Here is a 20,120-nt window from a genome sequence, read left to right on the forward strand (position 1 = left end):
CGGCGTCATCATCATCAGCAGCAGCAGCAGAAGCAGCAGCAGAGTCTTCTCTTCAGGAATGAACTGACTTTGTGGCTTCATCTACACACTCAGTTTCTTCAGGATTCCTCGTGCTCACACGGATAAACCTTCACAATCAGGGATATATCGATACATTTGAAGTGTTTTCCTCTACTCATCCTTCTTATTAGCGCCTCAGCGGCTACACTGAATATTAGTCGCTGTTGCCCGGATTTTTATTGAGGCAAATCCGCAGACATTTTGTTATTTAGAGCGTTTTTTTTTTCTTCTCGTCAGTGTTCTCGCAGCTGGCTGAAGAGAAGGAAACTGACAGTTTGTTTTTCTGAGGGGGGGAAGGAAGCACAAGAAGAAGTAAGAAACACACAGCGCTGCGTCAGCTCGCTTTCACCCCCACACTACAACACCGCTCTCTGCGAATGTGTTTATGTGTGACGTTATTAATTCACCCGCGTTTAGCTCGCGTCGCTGCCGCTGGTTCGTTGAGGCGGAAAGCTCGCAACAGCGATGAATCATTTTTGACGGAGAGCTTTTGAAGAATTAGCTAGCAGCAGCAGCAGCAGCAGCGAGGAGAAGCAGCAGCAGCAGCAGCAGCACTGATGGTGGTTTCCTGTCCACACGCTCTGTAAACACGGGGGTCAGGACAGGTACGGCTGGACACACGCGAGACACCGACTCTTTTACTTCGTTAACGGCTTGAAAGTGCATCACTTTCGTCCGGCTAATATCTATTTTTGTTTTTTTGTATTTGTTTATTTGGCTTTTTCTTTGGGGGGGGGAAGGGGATAGCTAGCTGCCGTAAGCTAGTCATCCGGCTAACAGTGGACAGATCCTGTTAAAGGCTGGGCTCGCTGTGGACAAAGGACCAACGCCAGGGGAAAATATAAACACGGAGCAAACACACTAGTAAACCGTGTCTGTGAAGGAGAGCAACAAACCAGGACCTGACATGATGTTTCCACAATCAAGACACTCAGTAAGTGGGTTTTTCTTTTTACTGACGTGTTTGTCAATAAATTAGCTGCGTGTTTTGCTCCACCTGATTTATCAAGGCAGGTAGGTTAAGCATTGAAATGATGCATGCAACTTGTATTTGTGTGTTCTTTTGACAGTATGTTACAGCATTTTAACTTGGGACTGTTACAACGGCAGTATTTCGTTGTGGACGAGAGATTATTAATGCAAAGTGCTTGTGTCTGTCCCAACTTTTCCCAGATGATGGCATTCTAGTTATTATTCTATTCTTTTAAAATTCATACAGACAACATGTTCTACATGTTTTATAAATCACTATTTATAATGGATGGTACATTACATTACATGTTTGGATGTATAGTCTCGCTGGCATCAACACAAAAACATAGCCACAGAGCAGAGAGACCGGTCCATCACAAAGAAATCCCAAGTTGTTTTAATAGTTCTACTGGTCAATGTGAATTTGCCTGAGGCAGGCTTTATCATCTAATTAATCTTTTGTTTTTATGTCTGATAATGTACTTGATAAATAACACAATTTACTTTCTTGTTAAGTAAAAATTAACTAAGGCCTACATAACAGAAATACTGTATTTAAAATAAAGCACCTTAGATTCACATTCCAAAAATTAGCACCTTAAACAAAATGACTAATTTCGTGGAAGAATTGGTGTACATTAAGCTTCCCTTTTTCTATTTGTTAACTAAAGCATCTTTCCAGATTACTCCGTTTGGCTGTTAGAGGAAACCATTTAAAGTTACTTTTCTCACCTCTACCAGTATGTGTGTGTCTCACTGACTAGCTCTGGTCCTAATGCTCATCAGAATTCTCTGATGTGATTCTTTTAGTATCAACATGTGGTCATTTACAGTGCATGCAACTGATCTAAAAATTCCCCAAGTGGCTGTTTTCCCCGAAATGCCCTGTCCATCCCCACCAATCGGGTATTTATCAGCCATACTTCTGTCAGAACATCTTTAAAAAAGCAAATCCGCACAAGTAGTGGTGTTACAGCCAATGCTTAACAGATTTCTGTGGGTGAATTTTAATACCGAAGAAAGGGCAGTCTCCTGTTTCCCTAAATCTTAAGTTTCCATGGTAACGGAAACTCAGTCCAAGGCCTGCATTCATCAGTGACAGGGGCTCTCATCCCATCGGTGAAACATTTATGTTCATTGACTGGCAGCCAAGGACTCGAGAAAATAAATGTATGTTTTGACTTTAAAAAGATAAATTAAGTGCAACGCCATCTTGAATGGTCCTATAAGTATTGTTTGATACCTTGTCAAGTACCTTGTTTGATAAGAGCAAATATGGCAGTGCAAGTGCAGCACAGGTAAACACAACAACAACAACAGGGTTGTTTTGTTGCCAGGGACTGTGCCCTCTGCTCTTTTCCCTGGCAAGTTCTTGTTGCCACTACTACTTCTTTTGCTGCAGAAAGGGGAAGATTGTTTGCTGAAACCAGAACCTGAAGGTCTTTTGTGACATGAATGGTTTGCCCTTTGGCGGCCAGTCTGTGTGGCAGCATGATTGTTCTGTGCCCTTGTGCTGCTGTTAATGTGAGGCAGCCAATGTGTGACAGAAGGATGTGAGCGTTTTGAAACCTCTGGTCACAACCTGACTTGTCAGCAGAGTGAGCTGTATCAACAGTGCCGACCACATGTTTAACTTAAGTGTTTTAAAATCGATTACCTTTGGAGAATATTTTGGGTTTTTTATTCATTAGAAGAATTATGACAGCAGGCTACAATTTTAGGCTATTAGAATTAATTACCTCAGGAAGCTGAAAAACAAATAATGCAACATGCAAACTGAAATGCAAATGAAAATTTATAGAAGTAGAACATCACAGTAGAGATGCCTGGACTCTCGAGCCTTACAAACTCCAACATCCACAACTGAGTCAATGCCTGAGTGAGTGTTACAATAATGTCTGGTGAGTGTTGTTTACTGCTGCTCTTTCAAAATGATCCCCCCACACACAGTTTCTGTTATGTCTTTAGGGAGAGGGACTGGTTTTTGTCTACTGCTCCAATATTCAAATATTTGGTAGCAGGTGTTTGAGACATTCTGCATATGATAGTCAGCTGTGTAAGCTGTCCCTCAATGACACATTTGTCTCATGCATTACAGATCACCTCGAAGCGTGGGCTGACCAATTCTTTATCCAAATTCTTGAGTATTGTGCTGCCACTTTGGGAGCGATGCACTTATAATGGTTGCTACACAGTACTTTAACATGATGTTGGATCCAAAACTGAGCTTTGGAAACGTATAATTGTACTGTAATTGTACTAAATTGAATTTCAGTTTGCCCCATTAACACCCACCCACAGATATTTTGATGGCAGAATGACAGGGAAATGGTGCTCGACATGCTAATGACCAGCCACCGGCTGAAGTTTTTGTCCTCTGGGACATAATAGGTCAACTAGTAAACACCTGTTATCAACAAGCTGAAAAGAAGCATATTCCCACCCAGCATGAACTTCATTCATTGAATTGATGCCACGCATGTCATTTCACAAGTACTGCGGCTGGTTGAGTCATAACCCACCGTGTCCATTTCTATCTCACTCCTTTAATATACCAGCGTATTCGCTCCCCACTCACGGTTTTAAACAGAAAAACATTCTACGTACACCTTTCATTTTCAAATCCAGCTCCTCCTCTGCTGCTGCCACGGCTGTCACCAGGGTCTAAGGATGAGGAGAATGTATGACACCCATATAGATATGAGTGTTAAAGATAAGGAGCTGGAGGATGAGAGAGTAACGGCAACGTGTCACAATGACAGATGATAGCTCTCTCCAACGGACTCAGTCATTACTCAATCTGCTTTTGTTATACTTATACTTTGTTATGCTTTGTTCACACTGCGGTAACATCACTGTTAAGGTTCTAGACTGTTTTTTACAACGATATATAGGGTGGAAATCACAGGGTACCAATAATATCGCGATACAACGATTCTGTGATAATCAATATATTGCAAGACAATCATATAGCGATACATCACCAAATCTGTCTAACTGATCAAAACAAAATGTCCATGAAAGAGAAGTGCAGGATTTCTCTATTTCATTCACAACATAGAGGACAAAGTGCATAAAGTCTATGTCTTAAACGTGGATGGGGCATCTCTTCTTCACCCAGCGAGTTAAACTGGCAGGGACCGTAAAATAACGATATTTACCCCGGTGTATTGATGGACGACGATATATCACCTAATCGATATTTTGACCCACCCCTAAAGATATGCACAATGAAGCATGTTCTCATGTATGATGCATCTAATTTACAGCAGCAGAAGAAATGAAAGACACAAAAGAAAGACCATTGTTTATTTGTCCCTTTGTTTACACTATAGTGGTTCTGCTGTTTTTTTCCACATGGTGTAGGTCATACCATTTTGATTCGGTTAAATGCATGTTGTGTTTTCAGAATATGGAGAACATGAATGACAAAGAATAATTATAGCACCTGTCAGCATCTAATTTACATTTACTTATTTATAATGCAATTATCAATTATGTAAAGTTCAATGGAAAATGTGTTGAATTAAACTAACAAACTAACTTCTGCCCCAAGTCTTTTTAAGAATGTGATGATTACATAGTAAGCCCCATGCTTTTTGATCATTATAAGTGGTTGATCACCGAAACCATCATTATAATAAGTGGTTTCCTCTCCAATAGTCCCACTGAGATACAAATAAGACCAAGGTTAAAATTAAACTGGGAATCTTGTGTCTTTTTCCCTCCAGTGGGCAGCTTTTAATCCACTGCAGCAGGTTTGTTGGTTTGCAAGGGGAAAAAAATGCCTAATTTGAAAGTGGCACAGTGCCTGACCCAGTTGATGGCTTTTGCCATATTGTTTGGGTGTTGATTAATCCTAATACAGCCTCAACAAAGCTGGCTGTGGCATGAAAGTGGAGCAACAGAAAGGCCCGGTGCCAAAGCCAGAGAGTAGCACAAGGAATATGGAGGCGAAATCTCTCAAGTCCTCTGAGCCTGTGCTTGAGATGGCCACAGGTTGCACACACACGTGCGCACATGGACACACTCCCTCCTCCTCCTCCTCCTCCCTCTCCTCCTCCTCCTGCTTGTCTCCCTTTATCATGTGTTTCCTCCCAGATCTGCTATAGTGGTGGGAGGGTCAGGGGCAGTGGGTGCACAGGCATTATTAAGCCCACTTGAATTAACAGAACAGCCCCCAGTCTTTCCTCTAAAGCCTCCAGCTGGGGGGAGCTTAATACATGGTCCCCTGTTTCATCCATTAAACAAACCCCCCCACCCCACCTCTGCACACACAGACACACACACACACACACACACACACACACACACACACGTTTGTGTGTGAGCAAAATGCCTGGCTGAGTATGTGCTGAATATTAGTGCACATAGACCCATAGAAGAAGTTATGGCTTTGAACATGCATACATACTTGAGATCTTCTTGACTGGTAATTATTGCTCGAGTTCATGCATAGAAATAAAAGCATTATTTCCTTTCACCCATGTATTAACAAGGACACACACACACACACACAGACATTCTTACTCGCCTCAAGGGTCTTATCTGCTTTTTTGTATCTAGGGAACAAATTGAATGTGGGGCATGACACACGCAGGCCAGCAGATGTCTGGGTCGTTAAGGTTAGGCCAGCTGATTAGCATGACAAACAGATTGCCCCCCCCCCCCACCGCCTTTACACCCACCAAAACACTCCCACCCTATAGGAGGCCTTGCCTTTGAGTGGCAGAGTCGAGGCCATGGGTCACAGGTGATGTTGATTTTTGTGGAAGGCCACAGTGGATGATTGTCAAAATGCTTTTGGGTTGGTTGAATGGGGGGGGGGGGGGTACTGGTGCAGCCCTCTCTTCTTGAAAACACGCACACAGTCACTCACTGATTGGGACCCAAGGAGATACATGAATACACATTAAAACGACTTTAACTTCTCTTAGATATCAGACTTTTGGACCCCACTCCACCCCGACTTTTGAATTTGGGGGTGGGGGACCCACTTGTTTATCCACTTTCAGCCTGTGTCTGTCTATCAGACAAGACGGTCGTCACAGGTCATCAGTAACATGGTGCAAGGGTTAACCTAAATGTCCAGTATATCAACACAATTAAAATGTGAAGGTGTCCTTTTTAATAACAAATCTTTTATGGTGTTTATAGAAAAAGCCAATGGAACTTGTGATGGCAGGTGTACAGTATGTGTTTTGTGTAACTGATCAGAATGTTTTACTGATTTTGTCTGCTGCAGTCTTGTGCTTCATGATTATTAGTTTTTATAGTTTTTTTAGTCAGCTTTTATGCTGCATTGTCATAGTAGCACACCAATTAGCCTCAACAGTAAAACTTGCGACTATGTAACTTCAGTGTTGTGGCGGTGTCCTCTCCTGATGTTGAAGACTGCATTGAGTGTCTGTATACACTGCCATATATGCAATTCCCTGTGTCCTCTGCACATCCTCTACTATTACACTCAAGTCTTGCAAGATCTGTGTGAGCGCCAGTGGAGCTAACAGCTAAACTAACAGCTGAGTCTGCAGATTTGTCTGTTACATTGCCATCTGTGGTGTAGAACCAGAAATACTTCCTCACACCGCTTTTCAGATGCTTTGTTGTTGTGATTGTCTGCTCATTTAGTTTGTTTGTGTCCTCCATTGTCACCACAAAGCAACATAACATCACTGTTGTCTTCTAATGAACAAAGAGGGCATGGATGCAGGCCAAGTTGTACTCACAGCACCCTCTGCTGCACAACTTGGTAATAACTTCAAACTGTCTGATGCAATTCTTGGCTGGATAAAAAAAAAACCAAAACATTTAAACAGGTTTTTATATTTGAGTTTGTAGAATTGCACTGAGAGCTCAAATTAAAAGTGCATTAATGTAACTACGTTGGGGTAAACTTTCTATGTGAATGTATTTTAAGTGACGCACCTGGTTAGAGATCCAAATGTTGTACTATTTGCACATTCTGTGAACCTCAATTTCACAACTAAGCAAACATATTATAATAGAAATCAACATTTTAAAACGTGTACATTGCAATATATTGTGATGTGCAACTGGATAATCAAAGACCTGAATGTAACAAGAAATAATCCAGGGATAGTTGTTGCCGATTGCCACATTTTCTGAGGTTTTGGAACCTGTATATGAATATTTGCAGTCTTTATTATGTCAACTTTATTATTTTATAGAATGTGTGCATTGATATATCGCCAAAGTGTCAGATAACGTTTTTTTTTTCTTGAAGCTTAAAGCACTCAAAACTTTATTTGGAGGAAAGGTGTTCTGGAATGAATTTGGTGTTTGCTTACAGTTGCAACACAGTCCAAATGCATCATGGGCCTCTTTGAAGGACTGACTACCCCTGATCCTGCTGAATATGCACAATGAATGAAAAGTATTAGTGGTCGTCGAAGCCAACACCTAAGTAAAAACAATCAATTGTTAGCCACCAGGGGGTGATAGGTTTATAAAAAAATTTGAATAGATTTCAGATTCTTATAGATGATGTCACTGCAGGGTGTTACTTGATAAGATTATTCTAGGTCTGAATAGAGCCCGCCCCCATCCTCAGTGAGGGTGATAACATGTTTGCAAAAATATTAAGTTGTTCCCATTTCAAACCCCTGCGTGTGGTTGGGAGAAAAATAGTGTATGATTTGTGAAATGGGTTTGTTCAATTCTACACACAGAGACTATGTGATCCAGCTGTTTTACTGCATTGCTGCCAAGTGGCAATTGAGAGGTTGTTTACATCGTAAACATAACAAGTGTAATTTGTCATATTGACAAGCTTTACGGGACAGCCATGTGTTTTCAAATGATTCCGATTTATTTTCCGCAACGGAGCTTTGTGTCATGAAGTTTGATGTTTTTGTTGCATCACATTATACAGCCTCAGTGAATGTAGCTGCAGAAGAACACAACTAAAGAAAAATCTTTATTAAGTGATTGGAAATATACAAAAAAATATATATTTATATAAATATAAGCCATAATCAAACTTATATGCTACAGGCATGAGTAAAATAAGCTATACTTTATATGTTTTCCTCTCTGGCCTGCTTGGCCTTACATAAAGCACTGCAGCAAATTCACCAGAAACAACAAAACAACAAAAATAAAAACAGATGTCAGCGGAGTTGTATCATGTTTTTGGTAGTGTTTACGTCTGCCAAAGTTACCGATGTGTGTGTGTGTACTTGTGTGTACTATTTGTTTACTCTTTCTGGCATAAACTAATCTTGTCAGGGCCAGTAGTCTTCAAGGAGTCCTGGAACCTCATTTCTGAGGAACTGGTTACGTGTAGGGCAAAGATGTAAATTTGGGTTATTCTAAGGTTTGGGTTAGGCATTAACTGGTTATGGTTGTGGTTAGGGATTAGCTGTGTGTGTGTGTGTGTGTGTGTGTGTGTGTGTGTGTGTGTGTGTGTGTGTGTTTATGCACAACATTAACAGGCACAGTGGTGGTTGCGAGTATAGGTTGTCATGTTATAAATTCATGAGCATTTGACAGCTTTGTTTGTGTGGGAGGGCCTTGTTGTCTATGCATTATTATCTTAAAAATGTATTTGCGCATTTGTCTGTGTGTGTGTGTGTGTGTGTGTGTGTTTTCAGACATGCTGACTGAAGGATGTTGTCGGTGGAAGGAAAAGAAAGCACAATGTTAATGAGTTTGTGCTTGTGTGTGTTTACATGCACCTTAACGCAGGCACACAAGAGTGTGTGTGCGTGTGTGTGTGTGTGTGTGTGTGTGTGTGAGAGGGCTGGGTGGAGAGGGGAGTAGCTGCATCAGTATTCAGGAGTGTGTGGGAGGTGGGGGTATTAGTGCTTCCCTCAGGCAGAACGGTGCGATGGGCTGGAACAAAGCAGCTCAACGGGGGGGCTGCCTGATTGGGACCGCCTGACGAGGGCCCCTAGATCTGCCAGAGCGTAAGGCACTGCACCAGTCCAGACAAGAGAATTAGCTGCTCTGTTTGTGTGCCTGAGAGCGGTGGGGCCTCTACTGGAACAATACGTCACCTCATCACCACCAGCATCCCATTCAGACAGTGAGGATTCACAAGCAAGACCATGAAAACCTCCCTCACTTAGTCTGTTTGTTCAGGAGGTGGGGGGAGCACGTCCACTGGGAGACGGGCCTGCTTTCTATCATGTTGCATTCAAATACATGTTGGCAGGTATTGCCGTCACCCTGCTGTGAAGTTGGCGCCCCGCTCTTTTAAGTGCAACCAGTGTAGGGCTGCAGCGACCAATTATTTTCATTACTGCTTAATCTGTTCTCTGTTTTCACGATCGGTCTATAAAATGCAGAAAAATAGCTAACAGCATTGATCAATGTTTCCCAAAATTGAAAATCTGAACATCCAAAAAGTCTTATTTTGTCAAAAACAAAGACATTAATTTTACTGTCACAGTGGAGTAAAAAACAAAACAAAGAAAGAAAATAAATTAAATTGAAAGGGCTGAAAGTCTTAAGCCCCTGTTCTGTCCTCAGTGACCTGATCAGATGTGGACAATGCTTATTGTGGCTGTTCACACCTGGCAATAAAATGTGTCCTGGGCACGTCTCCTCAGGTGAGATCTGTCCCTGCCCTGTATCCAAACACATACTGACGTCATGTTTCTTTGCAAGAACAAAATTCTGTTTTAACAAGTCTGAATGAACAGATGTGTCCACTGTCTGTCTGTGTGTGTGTGTGTGTATGCTTGTGTCTACACCAGTGACAGGGAGGGGGGGGGGGGGGGGGTGAGTAGAGGTTTGACTGAATCAAACTCTCTACTGACACTGCTGTATCATGAAATATGATTTTAAGCAGGAGAAAAAGAAATCTTGTCATGATCAGTGTTGACCTTGTAGCAGTGGCTGCAAATAAATCACTGTATTGGTTCTGATTTGAGTGTGCTTGACTGTGCTGATCAGAAAACGTCAGTGAAGGAAGCTCTAATTAGTCCTGAGGATGATTTGAGTTCATTTATGCTCAGAAACTTGGCCATTTGCATTTTTGCTTCTGCATATGATGGAATCACAGATGTAAACACCAGGTCTAATCAGGGTCTAAATGTTGCCTGGAACATGGAGACGTTTAATTATATCATAGCTTAACGTAAATATTACATTGGGACTTATTTGCTGATTATCAAAATTAAATGACTGCAATCAAGGGAAAAGAGCACTAACTTTCAAAAATTGCAATATACAGTATACACACAAACGCGCACACACAAGAACTTTAGTGCCGTCACCTCAGTCAAGCAAATTAAACACAATCCCTGGTGTCAGCTACATTCCAGCACTCCAGCTTTTTTCTTTCATTATCCACTTATTTGTTGCGAACTTTGGGAGTAATCTTCCTTTTCTTGCCTCGGTCCTCCCTTGTTCACCGGGTGTTGTAAGTAATAACCTTGGTTTTTACAAGCAGGCATCAATCATCTGCACAACCGTACTGGGTGTAATCTTAAAGCCCCCCTTCTGTGAGGCTGGCTTTAATCTCAGCCATGGTCTCCAAACCCACAGCCGTGTCAGCCTCACCACTTTCCACTCTTGACAAATTGCCCATTTCCCTTGGCTTTGCAATCTCTGCACTTTTTCCCTTTGATAGTGTGTGTGTGTGTGTGTGTGTGTGTGTGTATGTGTATGTGTTGTGTCATGGGATGCCTGCTCCCACCTTGCGTTTGTGTACACGCCTGTGTTTGTGGGCAGACTCTGCTACATTTTTGTGCATCTGTGATTTCGGTGGCTGAGATGTCATGCTGGTGTGTTTGCAGTGAGCGCTCAACTGGCTTTGTGCAGGGGGTCGAGATAGTTCTGCAGAGTGGGGAGAGAGGGCGAGCCACGCCAAGCCTATGTTTGCAAGGGCACTTCACTCCAAGTGATAAAAGTAGCGTAATCCTCTTTAAAGCGTCTTAACGAGGTCAAATCTGTTGGTCTGCAGTGTGTGTGTGTGTTGTGGGAATAACAGTGCAGAAATGGGGGTAAACCTTGGCTTGGTTTGTGAGCGATAATAATCAAAATCAAATTCCTGGCCCAAACAGGATTATGCTCTCCCTGCGCTCTAAAGCCCCTGTCCTGAGCGGCTGAAGAGACAATCCTATTCCTTAGCCTCCTTCTCACACACACACACACACACACGCACACGCACACGCACTCACACAAATCAGCTAACATTGCAGGGTGTACTTGGCCCAGACCGAGTTGGCCAGGGTGAGCTTGGATGTGGGCCAGTTAGCCCCATCCCTCTCTCAGATCACTGGGCACACAGGCTTTAGTCCAAACACTAATCATGGATATTTAGTTGGAACTGTTTGGTTGGAGCTATTCTTAGATGGAGGATGTGATCTTATTTGATGCTGGTGTATTAGCGAAAAGCTTAGGCTTGCAACGTCTGCCTCTGTGGATTTTTCTTTTTAAGTAGTTTGTCTACATGTTAAACACGTATGGCACATGTTTCGTTCTCTCAAATAATTAACCTCTCTAATAGTCTGAATTCTGCTCTACAAGTAGGAACTTATATTTGGGATGGAATTGGCTGGGGGAAAAATGGCAACTTCCCTGTTTACACTTTACATTTCAGAGTTGAGATGAATTATTCCAAGTGTAACACAGTAGAGGCCACAGTGCATCATGGAGATGCAAATAACTGGCACAAAATTGCAAGTAAATAAATATGAGGATACGTTCCAAACACCCTTACTATTCACATTAAGTGTGATGCAATTAAGGGGATACATAATAAGCACCAGAATTAATTTTCTCACAGGAAGAAACAGTTGGAGTCCAGATCTAGTGATGATGAGCCGATGCTCAGCCAACACTGAAGAAGAGAAAATGGCTGTGAGTCAGTCTGTCTGAGGATTTGTTGAAGCTACTATTTGTAAATAGTCTTAAGTTGGACTGGGCGGTATGGCTTTAAACTCATATTGGTATACATTCTTGTGTATATATATATGTGCATTTGTGCACTTCACGGAGTTCTTTCTCCCCTTTGCTCACTGACCTGTGCATACAGTTTTGGCATTTCCACTTCTCATGGCCAGAAAGACGCTTCTCTCGTCTCAAGGGTTGTAAACAAGAATAAGTTGTAGGTAAATGTTTGTCTTTACTTGAGGCAAAAATGTAAACACACACACACACACATTAAATGGTGACATTGCTTTGCTGGTTAGATAATCAACAGGGAAAACACTGACCATTTAGTTGTGGTTATATGGCATATTAGAGGGTGGCATGCAAATGGAAACTTCAAGGCAGATTTTATTCAATAGCTGTAACTCTGTTGAAAATATGAAACTACCATACTATATAATGACTATTACTATACTGCACTGGTGTGGTCATTCACCACAAAATCTCCTACCATTGATATCGTTTCTACTGCACACCTGTGGTAGAACGAGTCGCCTTTCAACTTGAAGGTTATGGGTTTGATTCCACTAGTCTACATGTTGATGTGTCGTTGGGCAAGACACTTATCCAGGACCAACGTGGGGTTGCTCCTGACGGCTGTGAGTGGGTATGAATGATGAGTCATCAGGACTCGTAAAGCGCTATATAATTGCAGACCATTTATAAATGTGCACAGTCTTTGCTGTGCACATTTTAATGTTTTATGTCCCATCATTAGCATCCCTATCCTGTCTGAATTAGTAAATCAAAAAAGTAATAGCCACATCATCGCTCCCATTCGCCGAATATGGATATGAAAAATACTTAATAACTTGCATGAACAAAAAATAGTTTCTGGTGTTTTAATGCTTTCATATTTACTTCACAGCCATTGAAAAATGACAGCCACAGTCATTGAGGAAAACCAGTATTCTTGTGTAATCAATAATCGTGAGTCTTCGTCTGTCCTCCCCCCTCAAACTGGGCACGGGAGTCTGTGATGGACAGAGGAGGCGGATGCTCAAATGGCATCCATGAGACTGTTGCCATGGAGCAAACAAACAGGCTGGCATTGAAAAATAGGCCAACTGTTCATCAGTGTAGATCTTCTACATTCATTTAAAAGTGGCAGTGAGATAACATCCAGTCATTAGTGAGTGGTTACAATGCCAAGACTCAATCCCTGCCCCCAGCACACACACACACACACTGACTGAGATGTAAACAGTCAGGCAGCGCTCCAGGAAATACAATCCCCACACTGCAACTACCCTCAGGCAGGATTTATACAGAGGAGGATGTTTTCCAATGTATCCTGCTGTTAATGTGCGTGTCTGTGTGTGTGTGTGTGTGTGTTATTTGTATCTTAATACTTCATTGAATATGTGTACTTTATTCCTTGAATTGGGGTGTCTAATCACTGCAGTGTGTGTGCGTGTGTCTAAAGCCGACCTCCCCTGTCTTCCCTTTGACTGATCTATGGAGCAGAAACAGCCTAAGCCTGATTCTTATTTAAAAAAGACATTATACTTCACAGTAGATTTCACATGGATTGGACCGGATGATGAGGCCAGGATGGGGAACAGTGTGTGTGTCTGCGCGTGTGTGTGTGTAATGAGTGGACTGTGGGTTGGTGGGTGGGGGATGGGGGTGGGGCAGCAATTTCCTGAAACGATGAATCCCATTTATTCGGCAAAGACTGTCTCAATTGCCTCACCAGCACACAAAGCTTTTTAATGCTTTAATTGCGTCTCAAAGGAGCAGGGCAGAATCAAATTAGAGATTGTCCTACATTTAGGTTCTTTGTGTGTACAGGGAGTTTGTGTGTGTGTGTGTGTGTGTGTGTGTGTGTGTGTGTGTGTGTGTGTGTGTGTGTGTGTGTGTGTGAGTGAGTATGCGCTATGCAAATGTAGCATGTGAGAAAGTGTCTGTGGGCTATTGTATGATTGTGTATGATTCATGGCAGTGAATATTAGCTCCTCTGGCAGCCAAGAGTCATACATAGAAGCTTATCACACCCTGTACACAGATACACACACACACACACACACACACACCTTTGTGTCTCTTTCTCCATCACGTCCACACTGTCTAGGCTATTCCTATACACACGCGCGCGCACACGCATTGGCCAAGCTTCTCTCCTCCACAAACACATCTTCACACTCGCAGCATGTAGGCACCTTTTTTGTCACAGCAGATGGCATGTGTCACAATATTACGGCAGTATTTCATTAACATTATGGGCATCCATCTGTTGTGGGCTCTCCGGCCCCTGTAGAGCACCTTGTTTTGGTCACTGACAGAGAGTGAGAGATAATAAACATTGTTAGCTGCGCGTGTTGCATGGAGCTGGGAGAGGCCGACATAGTCTGAGTGTGTAATGGGAAAACATTCAGGGAAACACTGTGAAAATTGCCCTTAAATCTCCTGCAGTGCTTAATGTTGCATCCAGGATTCAAGCTAGAGAATTTGATTAAGGATTGCTGTTGGATGAATCGCAATAACATTTTTTTTTTTTCAGTCATTTGCAAAACAATTTAACAATCACACTGTTCGAAGAGTGCTATTGTGCGTAGGTCTTCTATTTGATGTGTTTTTTAATAACAAAACTATTGAAATTTTTTTTCAAAAACGACTTCTTTCTTTGTTAGTTTTTACTTTGTCACTGTGTCACATTAAAATCTAACAGAAGTGAATTATGGAGAGTAGGGATGCACGATATATCGGCATTAATATTGGTATCGGCCGATGTTCGTCATTTTTTAACATATCGGCATCGGTGCAATGAGTAAAACTGCGCCGATTTTAACAACCGATGTTTATACCCGTCTAATTGCTGTTTGTGTATGTGTGTCGGGAAGGTGACAGCGTCAGTGATGCAAGCGCAGCACAAGGTGTGTGTGTGTGTGTGTGTGTGTGTGGAGGAGAGAGAATGTCAGCGGTGTGGGCGATTTTTCAGGGTGTCAATAGAAGATACGCGAAAAGCATTATGCAACACTTGCAAAGTCGAGGTAATGCGAGGAGGGTTCCGCGTCAAGTCATTCAATACCACAAATTTGATCATGTCATTTGAAAAACCGCCACCCAGAAGTACACAAACAACGGCAGGAAGCTAACGCTAGTAACGTTAGGCAGCAGACAAAAAGAAAGCAGCGCAGCTGGGACTCGACCAAAGGAAGACAGTGGCCAGGGCAATAACGATCAAGGTAATGGAAATGATTGCTCTTGACGACCAGCCGAGGGTTCCGACGGTTGATAGCGCATATTGAACCCCGCAACAACCTGCCAATTCGGCGCTACTTTTCCGATGTTTTGCAATTGAATAAATATCTGGTTGCCATGAATACTGGCAAGTTTGATAAAGTATTTTAACATGTTTTTTTTAATTATGGCAGCTCTTAGTAGAGCTTGTCAGGTATTGTTTCTCATATCTGTTGTGTAGTTTTATTGTGAAGGGAAGTGGCGCGGTTGTTGTTGTCGGGAGGAAGGGTTGTTGACTTTATTTACGTACCCAGTATAGACGCCCTTATCTCGGTTACAGTAACTTTGGCAGGGTATTATTTTTATTTATGTTCATGTTTGTAATTTATGATCCAAACTTTCTCACAGGAGTTGAGGGAGTTAAACTGTACTTTAATTTAGTTACACACTTGCTACAAGTGGTAAAGGTTTCTAAAAACCTTTACTTGTAGTTGGTTACTTGTGTCTTATGTGACCTTGTTATTTGGAGGTAAAACATGTTTTGAAAATAAAGAAAGACATTCAAAAATTCAGCTTGCATGATTTTCATTCTGTACAAACTTTTATCATCTCAGAAACTTTTTTTTAAAAACATATATCGATATCGGTAAATATCGGTTATCGGCCATAGCAGCAATATTAATATCGGATATCGGTATCGGTGGAAATAGTCATATCGGTGCATCCCTAATGGAGAGGTTTTAGCTAGAGATGAATGATCTGGGGAAAATACCTTTATAGTGATATTTCCTGACAGATATTGCAATAATGTTAGATTTAAATGTTATGTTAGTATTGCATATTACCACTCAACACAAGAAAAACATGAACTATTCTAGATTGCTATACGATAATATTAATTAATAGAACAAACATGTATGCAATACATTAAGTTGCAGCTGTTTGAATTAGTAATTTTGATGTAATGTTCTGCCTTAGTTTTAGCCACATAGCCAGTTGTACAACTCTGCATAATGTTAAAGTTTCTACAATTTCTCAACAGCACATGTTACCAGCTGTTATGATGATGACATGAAACACCACAAACTATAAATTAGAGTTGAGACTGTAATCATATTTGTTTTCAAGTCGGTACTAGTTTGTAACAATACCTTTGATACAATGATTTATCGAATTTGCTGATTTGATTCATTAGTAATCAGCTGTTGTTTTCACAAAACCTGGGTCAAGCTAAAAACCGATTCTTCAGATGCTTCAGATACAGTCTCAGCCTGGCCAGAAAGTCCTCGACATGCCCACAACATGTGAACTGTCCTGACGACAACAATCCACTCCCTTCAAACATCATCTCAGTCAGTCTGCGGAGATCTGTTATGAACATCTGCTCTGAGTGATCGTTACATGCTGACAGCTCAAAGTACAGGTTTGAACTAACGTCTGTTTGTAAAGTTTGTAAAGCCGTTTACTAAGTTGACATCATGTGCTATTGAAGAAGACCTGAAACTAAAAACTGAGACTATTAAGTCCTTAACTTGAACTAAGTTATTTGTAGCCACTGCTGCGATATTACATTGATATTACATTCATTGATCAACACATGATTTATTTCTGACTGGTCATTTCAAACAGTTTCTGGTTATTCATCCTTCTGCCATGGGAGTCACAGTTCCCCCTCCCTCCTCTGCACATACGCATTGGGTCAGAGTTTCCGTGAAGGACTGCACGTTTCCCATCAAGTTTGTTTTTTATAAATCCCGAACTGTGGTCAGAAAGTGGCATACGCCTTCTTTTGTGTGTATGCCAGCTTAATATTTCAGGTTCCATGGCCAGCACTGGTCCAACTGATTTACGGTCATTTGCATTCTCTCATACAACCCCTGATTTGGTTTATGATGTTCTGGCTTATAAGTTCTCTCTGTCTCGTTCTCATGCCCTCATTTCCCTCATCTTTGTCCTCTTCTGTCTCCTCTGCCTCCTTTTTGGTTTCCCGAGGGGCACGATGCACAACCTGGGGCTGTTGATCAAGAGAAACTTTGGTATATTAAACTTTTACATTCTGTACTCCACAGGGAGGAAATTAGAACTAGGGCACCAGAGCTACCCTCATGCCCAGGGGGCAACCTGTTTGTAGACAAAACCACAAGCACATAAGCCATTTTTCCACTTGTCTAAGAACTCAATAACGCCCACTAACATCTGGATTTTGTTTGCAGTTGCAGACAGACCGTCAGTATTCACTCCTGAGTCAAATCACTCGGCATTAGACAGGTTTTTATCAGCTCCATCTCTTATCTTGCACTGATGGAAACTTCACACCAAGTTGAAAATGGTGCAAATAAAAAAAAAATGTCAGCGTTCTATCAGACGCTGACGTGCACCAACCTAAAAATCTTTCGGTTGCCTTTTAATTCTAAAAGGACCAAAGGAAAAGACTGAGGTGTATCCACCCTCATATTATTCCATGATTTTTATTGTGCTTTCTTATGTTGTGTTTTTCTGCCTCTGCCCACATTGCTTTCCTACACTTTGGTTTCCAGTGTTTTTGTGACAGTGAACATGACTCACCAGGGGAGTAAAATGAAAGGCAAAGTCCTCTTCTGGCGTTGGGAAAGGAGCTGTTTTTGCTGTGTGGGTTGCATGGCTGCCTGTAGCTAAGTGTTTTGTGTTGACACTGTCTCTGTGTGGCACAAAGCCATATAGACGAGCTGTTGTTTGCAGAGTTTGGTCTATGCCACAGTGGATGGAGAGATAACAGAAAAGGTTATTCTGTTTTACAGTCGAGGTTCTGTCTCCGGGCAGCAGCTAGGTTGGTGTGTGTGTATGTGGTGGCAGCCTGACGGTGTCCGTTCTTCTCATGACAACTGAACGTGTAATGGCTCAGGTCGCCGTGCTTGTCACCGTGTGTGAGTTTGAATGACCTTTCAATAGTCCAACCTTTTACGGACTCTCTTCAAGCATACATATGTGTTTTTATCTATACCGTGGGAAGCTTTAGTCGGAATTCTTCCCCCAGTCCTGAGCATGTAAGAGCCAAGCACTCGCAAAACGAAATTCAAAAAGGTGTATTACGACAACCTGAAGCGATCCTGTTGCTTTGCATATTCTCTGAACATAGTTCTGTGAATGCAAAGCAGCCGGTTTTGTAGTTAAACATGAAGCTGTGTGACATGCCATGGGGAGCAGAGTACAAAGTGACAGGTCATTCCTAACAGCAGCAGGCTGGTTTCCCGTAAGTGCTGCAATCAGATTTCTGATGGGGGTTTTTTTTATGCCTGCTCAATCATAGTGGGAAAATGTCGATTTTTCTTTTTCTGCCCACCTGACCCATTATGCAGCCTGCTGAGAAATAATGAGATTTTGTCCCTATTTGGGTTTGATTCTTGCTGTGCACACAGCCAGGCCTTGAGAAAGTAGTGTGGACAGAATTACAATAAGAACTATAAAAGCAACATTTAGTCTAAGCAGAAGGATAATTTTCAGGTCATACAATGACGAGAGAAAGGTTCTGAGAGGAAATGGGTGGCATTTAGTACAGTTTTATCCAACATGCCTAACATTAACCCTACCTGCGGCTACAGGGGACATTGTGGCAGTTCAGTATCTCATTATACACAGCTTTCTCAAGGTTCTGCATCATAGGTCCTCCTAATGAGGCCAGCGTTTCAGTGAAATATCTCACAGAAATATCTCTGAAATATATCCGTGATATCTCACGGATATTACTGTTATAATTTGATGTATATTTTAAGTCAGGCTTTAGTTCAATAACTACTGTGTTTATAGATCGAAACCTTAATGGAACTGGAAATGTAAAAGTAACTACTGTACAGTAGTACACTGATGCAAAAACGATCTAAAACAGAAAGATTACACTGCAGCCTTTACAATTTGCCGATTGCATTGTTTAAAACTGCAGAGTAAGTTGTGTTTCATGTTTATTTTCTTTCACGTCTAAGCTGATCACAGGATACTACAAGATAGCGATGCCTCATCATTAACATGATGTCTACCATATTGAGTGCGTTTTGTAATTGTTGTGTTTCATCTTTTTAGTTTTATACTTTATACTTTTTGATCGAATATACCCAGTTCTTCACGATAGTTATGTAGTTACGTCTTCTGTAATGTCACACATGTGTTAAGTATCACCTCCTAAAAACCCTTTTCACTGCTGCACCACACATGCTAAGGGTCTAGCTGTTTGACAATTACTGTGCTACTAACTGCAGGAACGACCAATTTACTCCACCACAAAAAAATGTCATATGTGTGAGAACATCTGCATCCTTATTATTGTCATGACTTGCCATCACAGGGTTCTTACTTGTTCTTCTCTGCTGTTTTTCTCTTTGGCAGGCTTCATCGCAGCAGCTGAAATTTACGACCTCTGACTCGTGTGACAGGATCAAGGATGAGTTTCAGTTCCTCCAAGCACAATACCACAGGTGCAAACAGAAACACCCATGTCTATTTCTACATATACACACACATTACATACATGGCTTTCTCATAGTATACATAGTATATCTCCAGGCCATAATTGGCTCAACCGTTGCTCCTAATTATTGAAGTTGAATATCTGAAATGAGCTGTAGTATGGCAACAAGAACCTGCCATATTTTAGCCAGAAATGAAAATATAAAAGACTTAATTCCTCAATATTATTCGTTAATTTGTGAAATCTTGGTCAGTTCTCAGTGTACAGGCAGGCATACAATTATACATGTAGCTTAGGAAGAATTATGTCTATGTTCATAAATCAATAATGAATCATCAGTGTTTGCTTTGGTTTAAATGGAGAAGATAGTTCAGTGAATTTCCAGTGGGAAAAGGAACTGTTGCCTTTTAGCTCTTTCCCATATTTGTGTACTACATTGCATTAGTTCTTTGTGAAAACTAGACTAGATAATTATAAATTGAGAAATAACGGTTTGTACTCGACTGTGATAAAAATAAAAGCTGCCTTTATTCCCCTTCACTTTAACTCAAACACACTGAAA

At 41.4% G+C, this 20,120-nt stretch overlaps 1 protein-coding gene across 2 annotated transcripts in view; it reads left to right on the forward strand.

Annotated features, from left to right (window-relative positions):
* The window catches only part of tle5 (TLE family member 5, transcriptional modulator), a 32,502-nt gene continuing 12,382 nt past the window's right edge, over window positions 1-20,120 (forward strand). For both annotated transcript variants that reach the window (XM_058637684.1, XM_058637685.1), the window contains exons 1-3: window positions 1-665; window positions 801-994; window positions 19,477-19,565. In XM_058637684.1, the coding sequence (XP_058493667.1) occupies window positions 968-994; window positions 19,477-19,565 (116 nt within the window). In that variant the 5' untranslated portion in view covers window positions 1-665; window positions 801-967. The remainder of the gene's footprint in view (window positions 666-800; window positions 995-19,476; window positions 19,566-20,120) is intronic.

Source organism: Solea solea, chromosome 9, assembly GCF_958295425.1.
Source record: "Solea solea chromosome 9, fSolSol10.1, whole genome shotgun sequence".
Taxonomy (NCBI): domain Eukaryota; kingdom Metazoa; phylum Chordata; class Actinopteri; order Pleuronectiformes; family Soleidae; genus Solea; species Solea solea.